The sequence below is a fragment of the Drechmeria coniospora genome, chromosome 03, assembly GCF_001625195.1.
Source record: "Drechmeria coniospora strain ARSEF 6962 chromosome 03, whole genome shotgun sequence".
Classification (NCBI taxonomy): Eukaryota; Fungi; Ascomycota; class Sordariomycetes; order Hypocreales; family Ophiocordycipitaceae; genus Drechmeria; species Drechmeria coniospora.
Genome location: NC_054391.1, coordinates 8530504 through 8549196, shown reverse-complemented (window position 1 = coordinate 8549196; position 18693 = coordinate 8530504). Strand labels below are relative to the sequence as shown.

General features: G+C 59.0%; 7 protein-coding genes across 7 annotated transcripts; 3 read left to right on the top strand and 4 right to left on the bottom strand.

Annotated features, from left to right (window-relative positions):
* Positions 1-788: 788 nt before the first annotated feature.
* DCS_07967 (uncharacterized protein) lies at positions 789-2337 on the bottom strand (the record flags this gene model as incomplete). Its single annotated transcript, XM_040805250.1, has 2 exons — positions 789-1893; positions 1952-2337. 2 exons carry the CDS (start codon positions 2335-2337, stop codon positions 789-791), a joined length of 1491 nt encoding a protein of 496 aa, XP_040655354.1.
* A 2162-nt stretch (positions 2338-4499) lies between these two features.
* On the top strand, positions 4500-6169 carry DCS_07966 (cytochrome P450 52A11; the record flags this gene model as incomplete). The annotated part of the gene is made up of 2 exons (XM_040805249.1): positions 4500-4665; positions 4743-6169. 2 exons carry the CDS (start codon positions 4500-4502, stop codon positions 6167-6169), a joined length of 1593 nt encoding a protein of 530 aa, XP_040655353.1.
* Positions 6170-6488: 319 nt separating this feature from the next.
* DCS_07965 (L-kynurenine/alpha-aminoadipate aminotransferase) lies at positions 6489-7825 on the bottom strand (the record flags this gene model as incomplete). Its single annotated transcript, XM_040805248.1, has 2 exons — positions 6489-6746; positions 6812-7825. 2 exons carry the CDS (start codon positions 7823-7825, stop codon positions 6489-6491), a joined length of 1272 nt encoding a protein of 423 aa, XP_040655352.1.
* Positions 7826-8063: 238 nt separating this feature from the next.
* Positions 8064-8366, bottom strand: DCS_07964 (uncharacterized protein; the record flags this gene model as incomplete). The annotated part of the gene is made up of 1 exon (XM_040805247.1): positions 8064-8366. One exon carries the CDS (start codon positions 8364-8366, stop codon positions 8064-8066), a length of 303 nt encoding a protein of 100 aa, XP_040655351.1.
* A 3160-nt stretch (positions 8367-11526) lies between these two features.
* Positions 11527-14915, top strand: DCS_07963 (DUF1339 domain protein; the record flags this gene model as incomplete). Its single annotated transcript, XM_040805246.1, has 3 exons — positions 11527-11895; positions 11951-14134; positions 14193-14915. 3 exons carry the CDS (start codon positions 11527-11529, stop codon positions 14913-14915), a joined length of 3276 nt encoding a protein of 1091 aa, XP_040655350.1.
* Positions 14916-15604: 689 nt separating this feature from the next.
* Positions 15605-16617, top strand: DCS_07962 (Ckb-2 casein kinase II subunit beta-2; the record flags this gene model as incomplete). Its single annotated transcript, XM_040805245.1, has 2 exons — positions 15605-15661; positions 15826-16617. The coding sequence occupies 2 exons, from the start codon at positions 15605-15607 to the stop codon at positions 16615-16617; spliced, it is 849 nt and encodes a 282-aa protein (XP_040655349.1).
* A 603-nt stretch (positions 16618-17220) lies between these two features.
* DCS_07961 (PAP2 domain containing protein) lies at positions 17221-18693 on the bottom strand (the record flags this gene model as incomplete). The annotated part of the gene is made up of 2 exons (XM_040805244.1): positions 17221-18424; positions 18530-18693. The coding sequence occupies 2 exons, from the start codon at positions 18691-18693 to the stop codon at positions 17221-17223; spliced, it is 1368 nt and encodes a 455-aa protein (XP_040655348.1).

Sequence of the window (18693 nt, the reverse complement as noted above, 5' to 3'; positions counted from 1 at the left end):
GGAGGTAGCGGCGGTAAGTGGGGTACGGTACCTGGGAGATCGTCGTCCACGATCAGGTACCGTTATAAAGGACGCTGGCAGGATAGGCACAAATGGATGGCAAGGTCTCATGCGCACGATCGATGACCTGACACCCACCATGTCGTCGGTCGTATCGCTGCAGGTCCAATGGTGTAAAGGAAAAGCTGCAAATGGATGGCGTCGCCCTCATCGGGGATGCGAATGGACTTGTTGTCCGGTGAGCAAGAAGGATGGCCAGCCACTCTTCTCGACATGTCAAGATCGGTGAGATCGAGGGCCTATCATCTGCCAAAGCTCACGTTCAAGGGACCGCTACGGAGTACAGATGCAGACATTGAACTGATATAATGCAATTGATGGAGATGCACCGCACGACAATGAGAGCGACATTCATACAAGCAGCGACGGAGGAACAGTGTCGTATTGCACGTCGCGGACTCGACTCCGACACTCCAGGACTCCACGTCTCAGCGACGGCACGATTCCACCTTTCCAGGGTACCTCCGCCTCCGCCTCGGCCCATGGCTATGCCGATTCCTGACTGTGGCTCTGCGATGGCCCCTGCGTTCGAATTCCGTCCAGCCAACCATCCCATCCCAAACGCCGTTCATGCCCTGCCGTCGTCACAAGAAGGAGATATACACACAGCAAATAGTACACAAGGTAGCAAAGGGCAGGCCGCTCGCAGCCTCCGTAGGCCCGACCCCGGCCGTCGGCAGGCCCAAAGGTGCGCGCCGGCGGGGACAGGACTCGGCTCGTCGTCACGGCTAGACCATGACCTGGCCGTCGTGCTCTCCCGTCGTCGGGGCTTCCTGCCCGCCCTGGCCGGGGGTGACCTGCTCGACGGGCGCGTCGTCGTCGACAAACTTGCGCTCGCTGACGTGCTCGCCACCCGACTCGGCGGTCCAGACCTTGTCCCGGAAGCCTCCGTGCTGCCCCGCGTCGTGGGCGAAGACGCAGGTCGGGTTCAGGCACGGGTTGAACCTGCACTTGGTCTTGACGTGGGTGAACTTGCAGTCGGCCGTCGAGCAGCCCGGCCCGTTTCGGCACATGGGCATCGACGGATGCTTGAAGGGGCATCGCGGGTTCTGGCAGTTGGGGAAGAACTTGCAGTCCTGCTCGCCCTGGTGGGCGAGCCTCGCCGCCGGCGACGGGTGCCGGCCGACGCATTTCCGGTTCTTGCAGGCGGCGCCGAAGCTGCACGTGTCGGCGACGTCGACGGGCGCCCCCACCGGCGCCGCCGGCGACTGGTGGGCGAACTTGCACTCCTTGTTGGTGCAGCGCAGGTTGTACTTGCACACCGACTCGTCCGGGTTGGCGGCCTCGCCCTGGCCGCCCGACATGTCGACGTCCTCGGACGCCTTGGCCCCGGCGGCCTGCTGGTGCTGGTGCTGGTGCTGGCGAGCATTCTTCCGTTGTTGGTGGCCGTCGGAGCCCCGGTCGAACTGATGCTTGCCGCCGCGTCGTTGCTGGCCGTACCCGCCGTTGGCGCCGCCGCCGTTGGACATGAGCTGCTGCGAGAGCTGGTACATGATCTTGTTCTGCTGCTCGAGCATCGCCATGAGCTCCATCTGGTTCGACGGCTGCCCGGGCATCATCCAGCCGCCGGGAGGGACTCCTTGGCTCGGGCCGGCTTGCATGCCCCCGCCGCGGCCGTTGACGTTTTGTTGCCGCATCGGCCGGCCGTTTCTGGGACCCGTGGGGGCCGCGCGCCCGTGCGTGTTGATTCTGTCGTTGCCTCGTGTCCGGTGCAGGGCGCCGTCGTGGGGCCTGTCCGTGGCCCTGTTCGACTGTCCCATGGCACGCTTGTCGCGGCCGCCGCGGACGTTTCCGTTTGCGTTTGCGTTCCTCATCGACCGCGGACCTGTCGGTCTTGTCGGGGCGTCAGCTAGGGGCAAGCATGCTGACCGACGGCATCGGGGCCACTCACACTTGGGGTTCGGGAGCGTCCGTCGTCATCATGGTCGTGTCCACGTCGTCCATTATGGACACGTCCTGCGGCGCATCCATGACGGCATCGCCGCCTGCGGCCTGGCCACCGTTCAGCTGGGCGTTGAGGCTGTCAATCTGCTCGAAGAGCCAGACGGCGAACTGGCGCACGACCGGGTCGTCGGCCGGCAGGCCCAACAGCTCGCCGGAGAGCTCGGCGGCGATCTGGTCTTGCGTCTTGCCGTTGACGAGCATGAGAACGATGTATTCGGCGAGGGCCGAGTCGTCGGAGCCGCCGGATCCCCATCCGACCTCGACCAGCTTCGGCTGGATGGCCGTGTTGAGACGGTCCGCTAGAGGCGTGTTGAGGATGACTTCGACGGGCATGCTGGCAACGGTGCGCTTCGATGCGGAACGCGACGTGGAGGGCGGGTGAAGTAAGTCGTGCCTGGAACCGAACGACGTCGCTGTCCTTTGCCCGTTGCTTTTCGTTGCTTGCCCCGCTGGACGCGTTATCGGTCAAGGGGTGGCGATGATAGGGAGAGGGCTCGTTTCCAAGGCCTGTGGCCAGTGTTTTCCGGCTCGGATCGTGGTTGAAGCAACAGTTTGGATGCACGTTGGGGGGGGGGGGGGAGGTTCAGGGTGGAAGGACTTGGTCAGAAGCAGAAGCAAAGTGCGGCGATTGCGAGGCGCAGAGCAAAGTAGGTAAAAGACTGGGTCCCACTCGAAATCACGTGACCCCAGGGGTTCGATTTCTCTCCTCCGCAAATCCCGAAGTACAACTACTTGTACTTGTACGGAGTAAGTACTCTGTACTGTACATGTACTTGTTCATATGGCGGCGACTCGCGCGTTGCAATATATTGTACGGAGTACGGAGTACTTGCTGTACACATTCGGGCGAGAAGGAGTCGCAAACTTGTTCCACCATTCTTTGGAGCCTCGTGATGAATGGTCTTCAAAGACGGCCAGCAAATTACGGAGCTGGAAGAGGCCGTGAATCTAGAAACGTCCACCCGATGACCACTGCTGGTACCTTTTGATTAGTAAAGCAGGCAATGCGCTGGAGACAAACATGAGTCACGTGACGGTGGATGGGTGTGCTTCATGTGCCTTTGGTAAGTACCTGGTTGTACGGAGTGAGGTGCAACACAGTAATTACTGTACTCCGTACGGAGTACAGCATATCAATACAAGTACTGATACTTTGTCTATGCAAGCACAGCACAGTATCAGCATAAGTACCGTACACGGGTGTGTATCCGCACTTGTATAAATAAGTACCTGCATGTTATGAAGCATGACTGACTAGCAGCGCATTCTTAGTCAGCAATGGCCCGTTCAACATTCTACTTCGAGTGCAGGGTAGGTAACTAACAAGGACACATTCGACGCGGAAAAGGAGATGCGACTTGCTCTCGAAACTCTGCTGCACAATGGAGTGTTCCTGTTCGACTCTCGTCAACCTCAGTCTTCGTTTCTCTGCCATATCCTATCTTTTTTCTTTGGCGTCGTGCTTCGACCTCATGCTGGCCCATCAACGGTTTCCACGTGTACAGTAGTTGTGCACGTTGGCAGCACGCAGTCGACAACCAATGCTCCTCAGCAATGTCACAGCAACAGCAACTGTTGGCGTCACGCAACTACTCGCGTTCATTTGCGCACCCGGACCGGAGAGAGCCCCCAAGGCCCAGAAGCAGACCACTACCTCGGGAGCGAGCGTAGCGGTACGCACAGGCACGCTGCGGGGTGATGCTTGATGGCCGGCGAGGGCCGGATGACGCCTGGAGGGCCAGAATGCGCCCAGCGCCCCCCCGATGCCGGCCATGGTGGGGCCGTAACGGCGTTTGCGGGCTTGCCGCATGCATAGTTGTACTGTATTAATACTGTGCACCTACGGAGTACAGTACGGAGTATTACGGCACATACTTTTACAGCAGCTACAGCAGGTGCAGCTACAAGCACAAGCACTGTAATTACAGTTCAGTCACTCCGCACTCCTCCATGTGCTCTGTGCATTTGTAGGCGTTTAAGCTGCATGGCTGCATAACCTTGCACCTTGCACCCAACCTTCGTGCCGTTTCTGCAAGCCAGCTAGCTGGCAGCTTCCGATTCCCTGAGCAATGATTCGTTCGTCATGTACGAGGAGAAAAGCTCGATGGAATTTCCGTCTCATCGATAAAGTCTAATGGATCGGCCTCGTTCGAGGCCTGCTTAAAGCTAGGCCGTTGCTTAGTTCGTCTCCCCCAGCCTGGCTAAGCCACCTCGGAGCTCATGCCCGCATCTCCGCTCCCTGACCTCCAGGCCTCCCCGCCCCCCTGACCTGCTCCCCGCCTTGCTCATCATCGACAAGACTCTCAGCGGGCTGCCGAGTTCGTGGAAGCAATGCGCACGCATCACTCCGGCGTTACACCCTCGCCTTCGCCCTCGCCCTCGAACCCTCCCGCATCGCTGCCGACTGGCGTTCCGAGCCGTCAAGATCCTCGTGTGCCGAAGCTGTCGACGAACAAACGGTTCCCGCCTTGGCCGCTGAAGTGTGATTGATCGTCATGGGGCTCGTCGATGGGGCCCTGGAGCACGCCTCCCTCAGGTCCGTCTCGGCCATCCTCTTTGTCGGCCTCCTCCTCTGGACCGCCGCCTGCCGGCTCGACGAGCACCGGCGCATCAAACGGCTGGGAAACTACGGCGTGACGCTCACGTCCTATCTGCCATGGGGTACGTCCATGGCGAGCGAGCGTCCCTGGCGAGGTCGGACGAAAGTGCTGACGAGCGATGCGTGATCCATCCGGCAGGCCTCGACTTCCTGGCCCGCGGCGTCCGCGCGACGATGCGTCAGGAGAACCTCGAGCTCTGGCGTGAGGTCTTTTTCGCCAAGGCCGGCATCTGGACGAGCGAGTCCCGCGTCGTCGGCCAGCGCATCGTCTTCACCGCCGATCCCGAAAACATCAAGGCCATGCTCGCCACCCAATTCGCAGACTTCGGCAAGGGCGAGCCCTTCCACCGCGAGTGGCAAGAGTTTCTCGGCGACAGCATCTTCACCACCGACGGCGCCCAGTGGCACGACAGTCGCCAGATCCTACGGCCCCAGTTCACGAGGGACCGCGTCTCCGACCTCGAGTGCTTCGAGTCGCACATCGGCACCCTCTTTCGCGCCATCGCCAACGGCGGGCCCCTCGAGGGTGAGGACCAGGTCGTCGACATGAACAAGGCCGACGGCGCCGTCATCGAGATTTCCGACCTCTTCTACCGCTACACCCTCGACGTCGCCACCGACTTCCTCCTCGGCACCGACGTCAAATCCCTGACCAACCCCAAGCAGGAGTTTGCCGACGCCTTCAACGAGGTCCAGCGCGTGCAAAACATCATCACCCGCACCAACAAGCTGCACTGGCTCGTTCCCAAGTTCACCTTCCGCGCCGGCCTGCGCACCATCAACCGCTTCGTCCACACCTTCATCGACCGAACCCTCCGCCTGCCCCCTGACGAACTCGCGAGGTCGGACAAGAGCTACGCCTTTCTTCACGAGCTAGCCCGCTTCACCCGCGACCCCAACGTCATCCGCGACCAGGTCATCGCCATCCTGCTCGCCGGACGCGACACCACCGCCGGCACCCTCTCTTGGGCCCTCTACGAGCTCGGCCGCAACCCCGTCATCCTCGCCAAGTTGCGCAACGAGATACTCGATACCGTCGGTCCCAGCACCCCGCCGACGTACGACCACCTTAAGAACATGCCCTACCTCAAGGCCACCCTCAACGAGATCCTGAGACTCTACCCGGCCGTGCCCTTCAACGTCCGTCTCGCCCTGAAGGACACGACTCTTCCCCGCGGCGGCGGCGAGGACGGCTCGGAGCCCATCGCTGTCCTCAAGGACACACCCGTCGGCTACTCGACTCTTGTCATGCAGCGCCGCGCCGACCTCTACCCCCCGGTCTCCGAATCCTTTGCCCACCCGGACCTTTTCAGCCCCGAGCGCTGGGCACACTGGCACCCGAAGCCGCACGAGTGGATTCCCTTCAATGCCGGCCCGCGCATCTGTATCGGCCAGCAGTTTGCCCTGACCGAGATGAGCTATGTGCTTGTCCGCCTCTTCCAACGCTTCGCCCGCGTCGAGAGCCACATGTTCCCCATCGACCACGGCACGCCCCTGCTCAAATCAGACATTGTGCTCTCACCGGGCCAGGGCGTCTACGTTGCGCTGTTCGAGCCCAAGGCCTAGGAGCGGAGGTGCCCGCGACTTCTTGAATGCGTGCCACGGGTCAAGATAGGTTGGGAGGGAAAATGACGCCATGTACAGTAAAGATGCCACTGCGAACGCCATGTTTGCCGCCATGTTTGCCGCCATGTTTGCCACCCTTATTGAGCACAACGTAGTCCAGGTAGTGCAGTAATCTTACTCTTCCCCCCCCCCCCCCGCGCCCCGCCGAAGAGTCTCTCCCTTTTCCACCACTAAATGTCCACGCCGCAGGCCTACGTGGCCGACGAGAAACCCGTGGTGTCCGCTCGAGGAACTTGTGCAGGTTGCGCGCACGAGGCCTCTACCGGTTGCCGAAACTCTTCCGCAAAGCGTCGCCAAACCTCTTGATGGCCTCGTTCATCGCTTCGGGCGTCGCCATGGCGTACGTGGTGCGGAAGTACAGCCCCGGCAGAGCCTTGTCCTTTTCCGCCAGGAACCAGGACCCCCGAGCGACGAGGACACCGCCGTCGATGCATGAGCTGAAGATTTCCTCCTCAATCTCCTCGAGCGAGCGCCGGCCGGCCTCGGGATGTTGGGATGCGTCCACCTTGAGCCACATCTATGAGGCGGTGGTCAGTCGTTGTGCCGGGAAGACGGTGCTCAGGGGGCCCTTCCTAGACTCACAAACATGCCAGCGGCTGGTGGGTTCCAGCTCACAATGTCCCGCGGGAGGTGATCCTCGCAGGCGGCGAGCAGCGCGTTCCGTTTCTTCGTGTACTCTTGCCGAAGGTTCATGAGCCACCTCAGATATCCCTCGTGACCCCACGTCTCGTCGAGAAGTTTGTGCAGAATGATCTGCGAGAAACCTGCGGGGCCCTGGCTGGCCACCTCGGCGTGCCGTTGATAGCGCTCGATGATCTGTTCCGACCCCACGACCCAACCCATGCGCGAGCCGGGGACGAGCACCTTGGAGAAGGAATCCATGCGCATGACTCGACCGTCCACGTCCATGCTGACAAGTGACGGGATCAGGGACGACATGAACTCCTCGACATCCTTGGGTGGCGGCACCTCTGGCTCATCTCGCCCGGTGTAGGACGGCATCTGCAGGAAGTAATAGGGCTCGTCCTCGAGGATGAACATGTCGTGCTTCTGGCAGACGCGGTAGATGGCTCGCCTGCGATCGGCCCCCTGCGTCGCACCCGTGGGGTTCTGACCCGAGGGGACGGTGTAGAGCACATGAGGTTTCCGGGCGCCCCGGGCCTTTTCGTCCCAGCTGGTCAGAAGCCGATCCATGGCCTCCGGCATCAGTCCCTGCTCATCCAGGGCGCAGCCGAAAACGTTGATGCCCAACGGCGCCATCGTCTCCAGCGCGGTCGAGAAGCTGAACTGCTCCGTCAAGACGGAGTCGCGACGGTCCTTGTCGCAGAACATCCGCAAGGCCTGCTCCAGCGCGCCCGTGCTGCCGATTGTCTGGCAAACCCGCCAGTCGGCGTAGGGCGGTTTGCAGACAATTTCCGTGTGCTCCGTCAGGAAGCGTATCATCTGGGCGGAGCCGGTGGACTGGCCGTAGTTGAGAGCGATGGAGAGATCAAACGTGCCGTCACGGTCGCGCACGTCGTACTTTCCAATCGTCACCGTCTTGCCCTTCTCCAGAGTTTCCACCTCGGAGAAGTTGGGAGCTACGGGTATCTTCATGCTCAGGTCCGCAAAGGGGAAGAGCACGCTTGACGGCAAACCGCCGCCAAGAGAAATCAGGCCAGGCTTCTTGAGATGCTTCGCCGCCTGCTTGAGAGTGCAAGGTTTCCGTTGAAGCGACTCGTGACTCAAGTGTGCTACCTCTGCATGTGAGTGTCAAGCATGTGAAGCTGGGGGTGTCGAGGAAGCGCACAATCCCACCGCTTGGCCTTGGGCTTGCCCGTTTGCTTTGTCCAAGTCAGCGAAGCGACGGCGACCGATGGGGGCCCGGGAGCAGGCATACAGGTCCCTTGAACATGTCACTGTCCGAGGCGGCAGCGATGCCCGCCACCAGCTTTCCGGCCTTGGCTCTCCTCGCAAGAACCTCATCGATGGCCGACGTTCTTGGGGCCTCGGGATGGCGGGCGTCTCCGACGGCTGGCGGGGCCTCTGGGTTGCGGAGCAGGAGCGAGTTGCAGTGAAAGTACCGCGCCCGGTGCAACACCGCAGCTTGAGAAGCGGCGGTTCGGAGACGAACCGCTTGCGTGGCGGGGTGCAGCATGGCGACAGGGTGGTGCTGGACCGCTGGCGGATGAGATGCCGCCCAGGTGGTCGAGCTTGAATCGCCGAGTCACGAAGCCTGTCGGCGAATCGTGGTGCTGCGTGCACTTACAGGGCGGGCGTGAAGGGAGCCTCGTTGCCCGGCAGCATCAGACGAGGAGAAACTTGGGACTTTGAGACGTTGGATCAAGGGCGGCGGCGCTGGGAGGGGGAGGGAAGAAGGAAAGCTGTGAAGGAGGAAAGAAGGTAAGCTGTGAAGGAGGAAAGAAAGGGCGGCGTAGGCCGCAGGTGAACAAAGGTGTATCTCGGAAGGTGCTGGAGCCCCGGCACCGGACTCCGGAGTCGCTCTGGCCGACCCTAGCCGTGGTTGGCAGCAGCTTCCCCAGGGATGAGGTCAGAGGTCACATGAACCAGCCCAGGGGCCGGCCGTCCGCGCCTAAGTTGGTAGTGCCTCGTGCCCACCGCCTCACCTTGGTTCACCGCTGAACGTGCTTAAGGTAGATTGGCAACTGTATTATTATTAATTAATTGCTACCTTACCGACCAACCATCTATCGACACTCGCGGCGAAACTGTACGTTTCATTGTGGTTTGTTTTATCCTCATCGTACCAACATCGAAGTAGATGCCTACCTGATTACCCCAGAACCTATCCTTCTCCATTGTTCTTTCGGATATGAGAGCAATCATCAAGGTAGAGACCAGTTTCAACAGTATTTATTCACGATGCAGCAACCGGTCCATTCGTCATTGTCACCGCTCTCTGCTCAGGGTGGTTCTACTGCAAGTGCACTAGTATTGTTTATGGCATCATATGTACAGTACATGCATGCACGGGGTATGTGTCCGCGCATGTATTTTAGCGTTACCCACTCGTAAGTACATGAACAGTAAGTAGGTGCAAGAACATGTACTGTAGGCATACATGTACGGAGTACTTACAGTAATACTCCGTACTGGTGCAAGTACAGACATGCATGTAGGTACTCGTGCTCCGTGCATGGCATGTCCGGAGTGTACCTGCTTTTGTTATGAAGGTACAACTATTTGGTGGGTACCGAGTACATCTGACCAGTAAGTACAAGTTCACTGCGGTTGACCTGACTGGTGTAATACTCCGTACTCTGCAAATAAGTAAGTTTGGACGCTCCCATAGTCGTGGCATACAAGTTCATTGTACGGAGTTCAAATACATGTATACTTGTAAGTAGGTGTACTGTACGGAGGAGTACAACTACGGATAGTGTACAGGTAAGTACTCCGTGTTGGAGTGTACTTAGTTGCAAGTACCTGGAGTATACTCCGTACTCCGTACTTAAGTACTCCGTACAGTATGTGCACATGTACGTAAGTACGGACGGTGGATGTTCAAGTTGATCAATATTAGTGGAAATCGTGGGGGGTGGGGGGCCCAGGTCCAACGCTGGACCAGGCCCAAGATCAACTTCGCCCTATTATTAATTTATGCCGAAACGCAATATATACTTAGGTGTGAGTATATAGATATAAATAAAACACAAATCAGGTCAACTATTATATGAGTACATGTATACTTACAAGTCAAGTCACCTACTAAACATAACCCATCTCGTGGATACTCACCATTACTACACAATGCACTTCAGAAATATCGGTACCTCGGTGAACTTGCAGTAATTACGTTTGCGACATGTTCTCCGTAATACAGTACAAGTAATACTAAGTACATTACAGTACGTCCAGGTACAGGTTTGTCCAACCATACCCGTCTGGACCACTACACCCGCACCGACCCATTCAAGTACGGTAGTACTATGGCTCGAATAGGTCGCTGATGTGAGAAGCTGGGTACTAATATATGGAGGTGGAGGTGCCTTGATTAACTTTGTACATGCGTTGCAAGAACGTACAAGTACATAAGTACAAGTACTGGTAGTACGAGCAAGTATGCAGATGATTCATGCAAGAATACTTACCTACCGCTAGCACCCACCAAGTCGTTGATGGCGAATTTCGTAACTGGGTCGCACGGCGTAAATGCGCCCAATAGTACTTTAGATACATGCCTACCTGTACAAGTAGTTCCTACTGTGGGATTCAACGGCAATTACGATTGATATCTAAGTACTTGTACAAGAATAATCTATCCACCCACGGAAGTGGTGCTATGTAGATGCCAAATTGAAGATTCCGATGTCTCGAAATGGTTCAAAACAGAACTTGGCCCAACGGCGAGTATTTCTTTCATGGCCACCAAAGTAACCAAAACAACCCACACTCCTGTGGCCTTTCCTTATCACAGATGTTTTCTATCCAACAGGGGGTTCAAGCACAGTGGCTGACAGACAGGTACAGATGAGTGCTGCTTGTGTTTTATTGGGGCCACCACCACTTGCTTGTGGTTGTACTCATATGCGTAATGAAGGCGCCTATTACATGTACTATTAGCCGTACTCCGTGTTGGCCTGCGCAGGAGCCACATTCAGGATGCCTTCCCAGAAATCGATATTTGCCCTGCTTGGGCACGAGCATCCTAACTGCTAGCCTCAATCACCGGTGATGATGGAACTGGCTGGCATCGAGAGATACAATTGTACGCCGAGGCAGATTGATTACATAAGCAGACCGCCTTCAGCCATCTGTGATTCACCAATACCAATACTCAAGTACTTACTCCGTACGAAGTATTATTATTACTCCGAGTACCGAGTACGGAGAGTTGTGCATGCATTTGTACTGAGCTGCACTAGTCGTCCTCAGCGCTTGTACAGAGTAAGTATATTTACATGTGCTTACATGCACTGCGTATGGAGTACACCTACTTACTTAAGTACAAGTACTTGTACCTACCGCGCTCCGTGCAGTGCAGGTACCTACAGTACTTACGTGCGAGGCAGTAATAATGATGTAGCAGCCAGGCTTAGGCACGTTACCAAGTACCTACTCCGTATACAATGTTCGTAACCGTACGGAGCTGCAGTGTTGTCTTCCTGGACTCAAGACTCTGTCCCGACCACCTGCTTTCTCACAGCCATTCCGATAACCACACATGATTCTGCGTCAATGCCGCTCGAAGCCTTGAATCCCTGGGCTGTCCATGGAGATGACTGAAGCGACCCCTCTCAGGCATCCACTCTCAAAGCGCCGTTCCAAGGTCGACTCATGAGCAGCCCCCCCTCGCCATGTATTGGCCCATCGGAACTCCGCGAATCTACGCCACCAGCAGCAGTCGAGCTCCGAACCTGAACCTCTTCGTCTCCAACGATGGCCTCTCAAGCGCTTCGGACTCGGACCCGGCGCTGCCGCTCGCATCAGCCGCTTACGATGATGCTGATCAACTACCCCTCACAACGCCGACGACCCCCATAACACCCTCGATCCTGCCTGTCGACCTCGACGAATTCCTTGCCCATCGCATCAGATCCGAATCGCAGACCTCGGAACCGAGCAGGATCCCTTTCAAGGATCCCATCATCGCCTTGCGCGCTGCTCGTGCTGGCCACCTGCTGGCGTCCATCACCGCCACATCCATCACCATCTGGCAGGCAAAGGTGCCGCCCACTCTACGGCCGTTCCCATTCGAGCCATTCTTGCTAACTGGTGTAGCCGACCGTCATCCTTGCCGTCGTCGTGCGGTCCGAATCGTCCCTTCAGCTATATGGGCAAAACGTCGACTTGCTGCTGCGCCCGGACGCGGCCATTGTCGTTGTTCGAACGGACCTCGGCTACCTCATCACGTACTCGATTGCTACCGATGGCGAATCCTGCGTCTACAAACCACACTTTCCCGACTACCACAATGTGCGGCGGCGAAAGCAGAGCCTCAGCGGTGGCCAATCCGGACTGCGGCCCGACCAGATCCTCTGGGGCCCCGGCGAAGGGCTAGGCGTTCGAGACGTCAGCGTCCGCTTTCGCATGGTCATCAAGGTTGACGCGGGCATCGAGAGCGCCTTGGCGCTGGACGACGAGCTTGTCGTCGCCACCAGAAAGCCGGCCGCTGTGCAATGCATCCGCTGGACACCCGACAAAACGGGACATCAAACGAGGACGGAGATTCTGAGCCGCATGGGCTGGGTGGAAAGACACGTCTCCATCGTGGAGATGACGCATGATCGGCCGATGAACCTTGCCACCTGGATCATGAGCGATGGTCGAGCGTACGCCGTGCAGCGGCTGAAATCCCGCACCGACGACGACGGCACCGACGAGGCCGAATCGAAGCGACTCTTCAAAGGCCACTGTTTCCACGTTCCCTCCAGCGCCGGAAACCATGCGGTCATGGGCGTCATCAACGCTCGGTTCTCCCTCATCGCCGTCGGCTGCGCCGACGGCACCATCAAGGTCTACTCGGTCCGGGACTACGCCGGAAACATTGCCCATTCTCACACCCAAAAGGTGCCCGCCTCGATGTCGGCCACGGGAGCCTTCACGTCGCTGAGCTACTCCCCGGACGGCTACAGCCTCTTTGCCGGATTCGAAAAGGGATGGGCTACCTGGAGCATGTTTGGCAAGCTCGGCAGCCACAGCTTCGGTGCCGACGAGATCATCTCGAGCGGCAACGGCGAGCAGTGGCTCCATGGTGTCAGGGGAGCCTCGTGGATCGGAGGAGGCTCCGAGGTTCTCCTGATCGGACCATCGCACGAGGCTGTGTGGAGTCTCGAGATGGCCAAGAGCGCCGTCACCGGTTGCTACAACGAGGCAAACGTCTTCCGTACCGTCCTGCAGACGCCGACGGCTGTCATGGTGTACAGGGGCTACGATTTGCCGGACCTGACGAGCATTTCCGCCGAGCCGTTCCTGTGGCACACGGCCAAGGTGCCGTCGACCTACCTGCTGAACCAGTGGCCCATTCGCCAGGCGGTCATCTCTCCTGACGGTCGATACGTCGCCGTCGCCGGCAGCCGCGGGCTGGCCCACTACAGCGTCAACAGCGGCCGCTGGAAGACGTTTGCCAACGAGGCGACGGAGAACGAGTTCCAAGTCAGAGGTGGCATGTGCTGGTACCAGCACATTCTGGTCGCCGCCGTGGAGAGCAACAGGTCGTTCCAGATCCGACTCTACTCACGCGACGCCCCGCTGGACCCCGACGCGATCACGTACCGACACCAGATCCCAGCCCCCGTGGTGCTCATCACCACATCCGGCGACGACTCTCTGCTCGTATACACGCACGAGAACCTGCTGTACCACTTCATCTTCACGCCCTGGGCCGACTCCGTACGGCTCGTCCAGGTGGGTCAGATCGCGTTCCACGGAATCGTGCGCTCGCCCGCCCGAGTCCGTGGCCTCAGCTGGATCCTGCCCGAGAGCCAGCTGGTGGAGGGGGATCCTTCGCAGGACGTGGCCGTCGCGTCCGTCTTCTTTCTCGTCGACGGAAAGCTGGTGTTGCTGAGCCCGTCGTGCAACCAGGCGGGCCAGCTGAAGTACGACATGCGCATCATTGCGCAGAATGTCGAGTATCATGCGTGCATGAGAGACCAGTTGCTGCTCAACGACTACCGACGGCTGGACGACGGCGCGCGACGACGTGGACCGCCGGCGTTGCGAGACACGTTGCGGGACTCGCTATGGGTCTTTGACGGCATGGAAGTCAAGGCCTGGGCCAGCGTAACCGAGGTGCTCGATGCGGCATCCGGCGACAGCGTGAGGGAGCTGCCGATGCCGGTTTCGGTCCCCGTGGACTTTTACCCGCTGTCCATCCTGCTGGAGAAGGGTCTCATACTCGGGGTGGAGTCGGATCTGGTGCAGCGACGAGACGTTGGCTTTTCCTTTTTTCACTTTGCCATCAGGGTACGTGTGTCCTCGTGCAACCAACGTCGCGACGCCCGACGAATGCTAACGAACGCAGACGCATCTTGTGTTCCCCGACGTGCTGCACTTCTATCTGCGTCAAAACCGCACCGAGGAAGCGGTGAGCGTGTCGGGGCAGTATGAGGAGCTCGAATACTTCTCCCACGGTCTCGAAATCCTCCTGCACAAGGCCCTGGACGAGGAAGCCGAGACTTCGCCCAAGCCGGAGGATGCCGTCCTGCCGCGCGTGCTGTCGCTCATCTCATCCTCCAAGGACTACCTCGACGTCGTGCTGCAGTGCACGCGCAAGACGGATGTACGGCACTGGCAGGCGCTCTTTGCCTATCTGCCGCCGGCGCAAGAGCTCTTTGAGGAATCGTTGCAACGAGGTTCGCTGAAGACGGCGGGCGGCTACCTCATCATCCTGCACACGATGGAGGAATTGGAGTCGTCGAGCGACCAGTCGGTCCGAGTGTTGTCACGAGCGATGCAGGAGGGTGACTGGGAGCTGTGCAAGGAGCTTGCGCGATTCCTCGCCGCCTTGGACGATACGGGCGAAATTCTGAGAGAAGCCATGCAACTGGTCAATGTGGAACTGAGCCGGGAACGCGAGGGCTTGGGGAGCCGGCTGGAGACGGAAACCCCGCCGCCGACGGTTGCCAACGGCCATGGGAGGAACGGTGCGGAGGAGCGAACGATCGAGTCCGATTTTCCGTCAGCGAGCGACGCATCAAGCGCAGCATCAAACGCCAGCCCGTCGAATGTCGAAGCGGTTGAGTGACAGCAGCTGGCGTGGGCTCATCAACCAGCGGGCACGGGAAGGAATATGAAACGGCAAGCAGATGTAGGCAGGCGCATGTGTACGATCGATACAAAACTAGGGGGTTCGAACAGGTAGAGCGCGGATGTACCAACCAGGACGTACAGTAGTTGCTAGATGTCTTCGTCTACTCCGTACCTCCAGTGTCTATTGTCGTCCAAATACCTAGCGAGTCCGTTGGGTAGATGCCGATGTCCACCATAGGAGTATGAGTCGGTGATTGTATGATGCTACGACAGTTGGTTCCACACGTCTACTATATACATCCACCGTCGATGAGGTATACGAAGAATACTGTACATACTCCGTACACGTCCGTGTAGTAATTATTTTGTTGATGCTGGCAAGAGAGCAGAGACGGTTATCGTGCGTCTCGCGCGGCAGTTTAAGTACTTCTGATAGGCGCCAGAGGCGCCGGTAGTAAGTCAGTCACGTTACTCCGTTCTGCGCCACCGGGGCCACATTCATCCCACCTCAGCCACACAGTATTATGGACTTCTCGAGGTAGGGACCGACTGACGACAACTCGACACCAACCAATCCATCCACAACTCGGTCAGGAACAGCAACTTTCCCACCTTCAGCAGCCCCTCGACCATGAGCTCTCGCAGCTGCAGATTCTAGGCCGGCATAAAACTCTGCGCGCCACGATGGAGGACTACGTCAGCGAGTCGGACAGCGACTACACGAGCTATTGGCGAGACTGGGTGAGTTCTCCTCAACCCGTGCATTTGGCCGACAGAAGCAGCAATGCCCCCTGCCCTTGATGGGCATGCCCTGGGCGAGGTCCATCCGGGGAACTTGGAGGCTAGCCGTGGACGTGGGCAATGGAGGATGAGCCGTGGACGCTGACGCCGGAGGCGGACTGCAGTTCATCTCGTCGAGGGGCAACGAGTACTTTTGCGAAATCGACGAGGACTACCTGACGGACCGGTTCAACTTGACGGGCTTGAACACGGAGGTACAGTATTACCAGTATGCTCTAGACCTCGTCACGGACGTGTTCGACCTCGACTGCGACGATGAGATGCGCGAGACCATCGAGAAGTCGGCGCGGCATCTGTACGGCCTCGTGCACGCCCGCTACATCGTCACCACCCGGGGTTTGACCAAGATGGCACGTCCCCTTCCTTTTTTGCCATCACATCATCTTGCGGCGCTCGCTAACAACCTTCAACAGCTTGACAAGTACAAGAAAGCCGAGTTTGGCAAATGCCCTCGTGTCGACTGCCGGTCACATCCCCTCCTTCCCATGGGTCTCTCCGATGTGCCGAACCTGAAGGCGGCCAAGCTCTACTGCGCGCGCTGCGAGGACATGTACAACCCAAAGTCGTCGCGGCACGCCTCCATTGATGGTGCCTACTTTGGCACCTCGTTCCACAACATCCTCTTCCAGGTCTACCCGACCCTCATCCCCCCCAAGAGCGTGGAGCGCTACATTCCGCGCGTCTACGGCTTCAAGGTCCACGCGGCCGCCACCCTGGTGCGTTGGCAGAGCGCGAAGCGCGACGAGATGCGCAGGCGGCTCCGCAAGCTGGGTGTCGAGACGGGCTTCCGCGAGGAGAATGGTGTCGGCGAGGAGGAAGAAGACGAGGAGGAAGACGAGGAGGACGTCGAGTTTGAGGGCGTCGAGGGCCAGGCAGTTGTCCCCGTCGGCAACTAGTGGCCGTGACGCCCTGCTGCCCGAAGCCGCTACTTCTACGTCTGGCTCGCTCTCCTGGCTGGCCATTTTGTCTATACCGCTCATGGATGGGTACAAAATGCGAGGTTCTCCGAGGTTGGATGGCGTTGTGGCAAGAATGACCTGAAATGAATGGAATGGAATGGAACGGAATGCAAGAGCATCTGAATCGGGTAGACGACCGAGCCCTCGTGATGGGATGGGCGGGTGCCAAGACGTGATTGCTCGCAACAGCAGGGGCACCTCGGGCTCAAGTCATCTACCATGGAGCCGACTACTGTATTGATTCTCATCACCTCTCGTCGCCGCAGAGACATTCATTGCGTCGCCCACAACGGTGCCATGACCAATAGTATGTATCCTGTGCATTATCCAACCTAATCCTGGTATCCTATTCGTTGCTCTCACCCTTCTTTCTTCCGTTCAAATCGACAAGCAAGATATGCACAGATTTCCACCCATGAACCCTACACCGAGACGAGTGTGCACTGTCACATCCAAGCAAAGGAGGACAAAAATAAAATGAGGGGTAGTTTGCGCTTAGATCACGAGAGGGGGTGAGTGTTCGTGCCGTGGTCGCGAGAGCTACCCGGTAGGCATCGGCTGACCCAGCGCGGCCACGGGCCGCCGTGGTTGGTCCAGCCTGGCAAGCTCGACATCCTGAAAGGACGGGCGCTGGGAGGGAGTGCCGGCGACCGAGGAAGAGGCGTGCGGGCCGCTTCGGTAGTTCATGCTCGACGCGTGGTCTTGAGACAGATAGGGGTCGACGTCCCCGGACTCGCCCAGATCAGGCCGACCGACGGCTTCGGCATCGACGCGCGCATCGAACTCCTCCTTGCTGCCGACGTAGCCCAGACGGCCGACGCCGGCCCAGAATGCCCTGTCGTCGCTGCGAGGACCCCAGGCCCAGCCGGCGCCGGTCATGATGGGCAGGTGGTAGTAGCGAAAGCTGTAGATGGCGGTGACGGTGCCGATGATGAAGCCAAAGAGGATGTCGAAGCCGTGGTGGCGGAAGTCGAACCAGCGGGAGGCGGAGATGAAGATGGCGAGGCAGAAGGGGACGAGGGTGATGGCGAGGAGGTAGACGGGTGGAGCGGCAGCCTGGCGACGCAAGGACTGGATCTTGGTGTTGTAGCGGGCGTTGCGGTTGGCGGGACCCGCCTTCAGGGGCGTCGAATAGTCCGTGCCGTCCCTGACGCGCTCGTAGGGATCGCTAACGGGACCGACGGCACCGCGCATGCGCGAGGGGAAGGCGGCGTGGGCCGAGGCGTCGGTCGGACCGGGGACGACAAAGGGAACCGTCACGGAGAACTTGCTGGCGAGGAAGAGCGAGAGGTAGATGAGGCCGGCGGCCGAGGCGGCGGCGTGGCCGCTGGGGTAGCTGCGGAAGCCGTCGTCGAGCTTGTACTTGTCCGTCTGGGTGCAGATGTCGCCCGAGTAGAGCAAGGAGGCGTTCGACTCGCCCCTGAAGCCGCCGACTTGGTAGCTCGAAGCGTTGGCAATGTCGGGTTGGCAGCGGGAGAGCAGGTCGGGCCGAGGCTTGCCGCACATGTTCTTCATGCCGGAGATGAAGAAGAAGGAGGAGCCGACGGCCATGAGCAGACCGAGCAGGCCGACATGCAGCTCCCACAGCTTTCGCTTCCAGACGAGGGAGCCGGGGGTGTTTTTGGGCACGGTACCGCCGGGGACGAGGAGGATGCAGATGATGATGATGAGAACGGCGGGGACGAGCCCGCATAGGATGACGAGGAGCCAGGTCGGGACCGTCTGGTTTTCAGTGAAGGGGAAGCTGAAGAGCAGATTTCGTTAGCTCGCTCTCCTCGTGCTTTGCGAGGGGCATCCGGGCGGGTAGGTGGAGGGGGAGACGACGGGGGAGGAGACGGGGGCGACGAACGAGATGTTGGGGTCGTCGAGCGAGAAGGGGCGCTTGTTGGGCGTAATTCGACCGAGGAAGCCCCCGACGACGACGATGACGACGAGGATGATCCAGTCAAGGGCGTAGGAAGCAACGAGCCGCATTGAAAAACGCTGACTCTGCGTGTCGCCTGGGTATGCCAT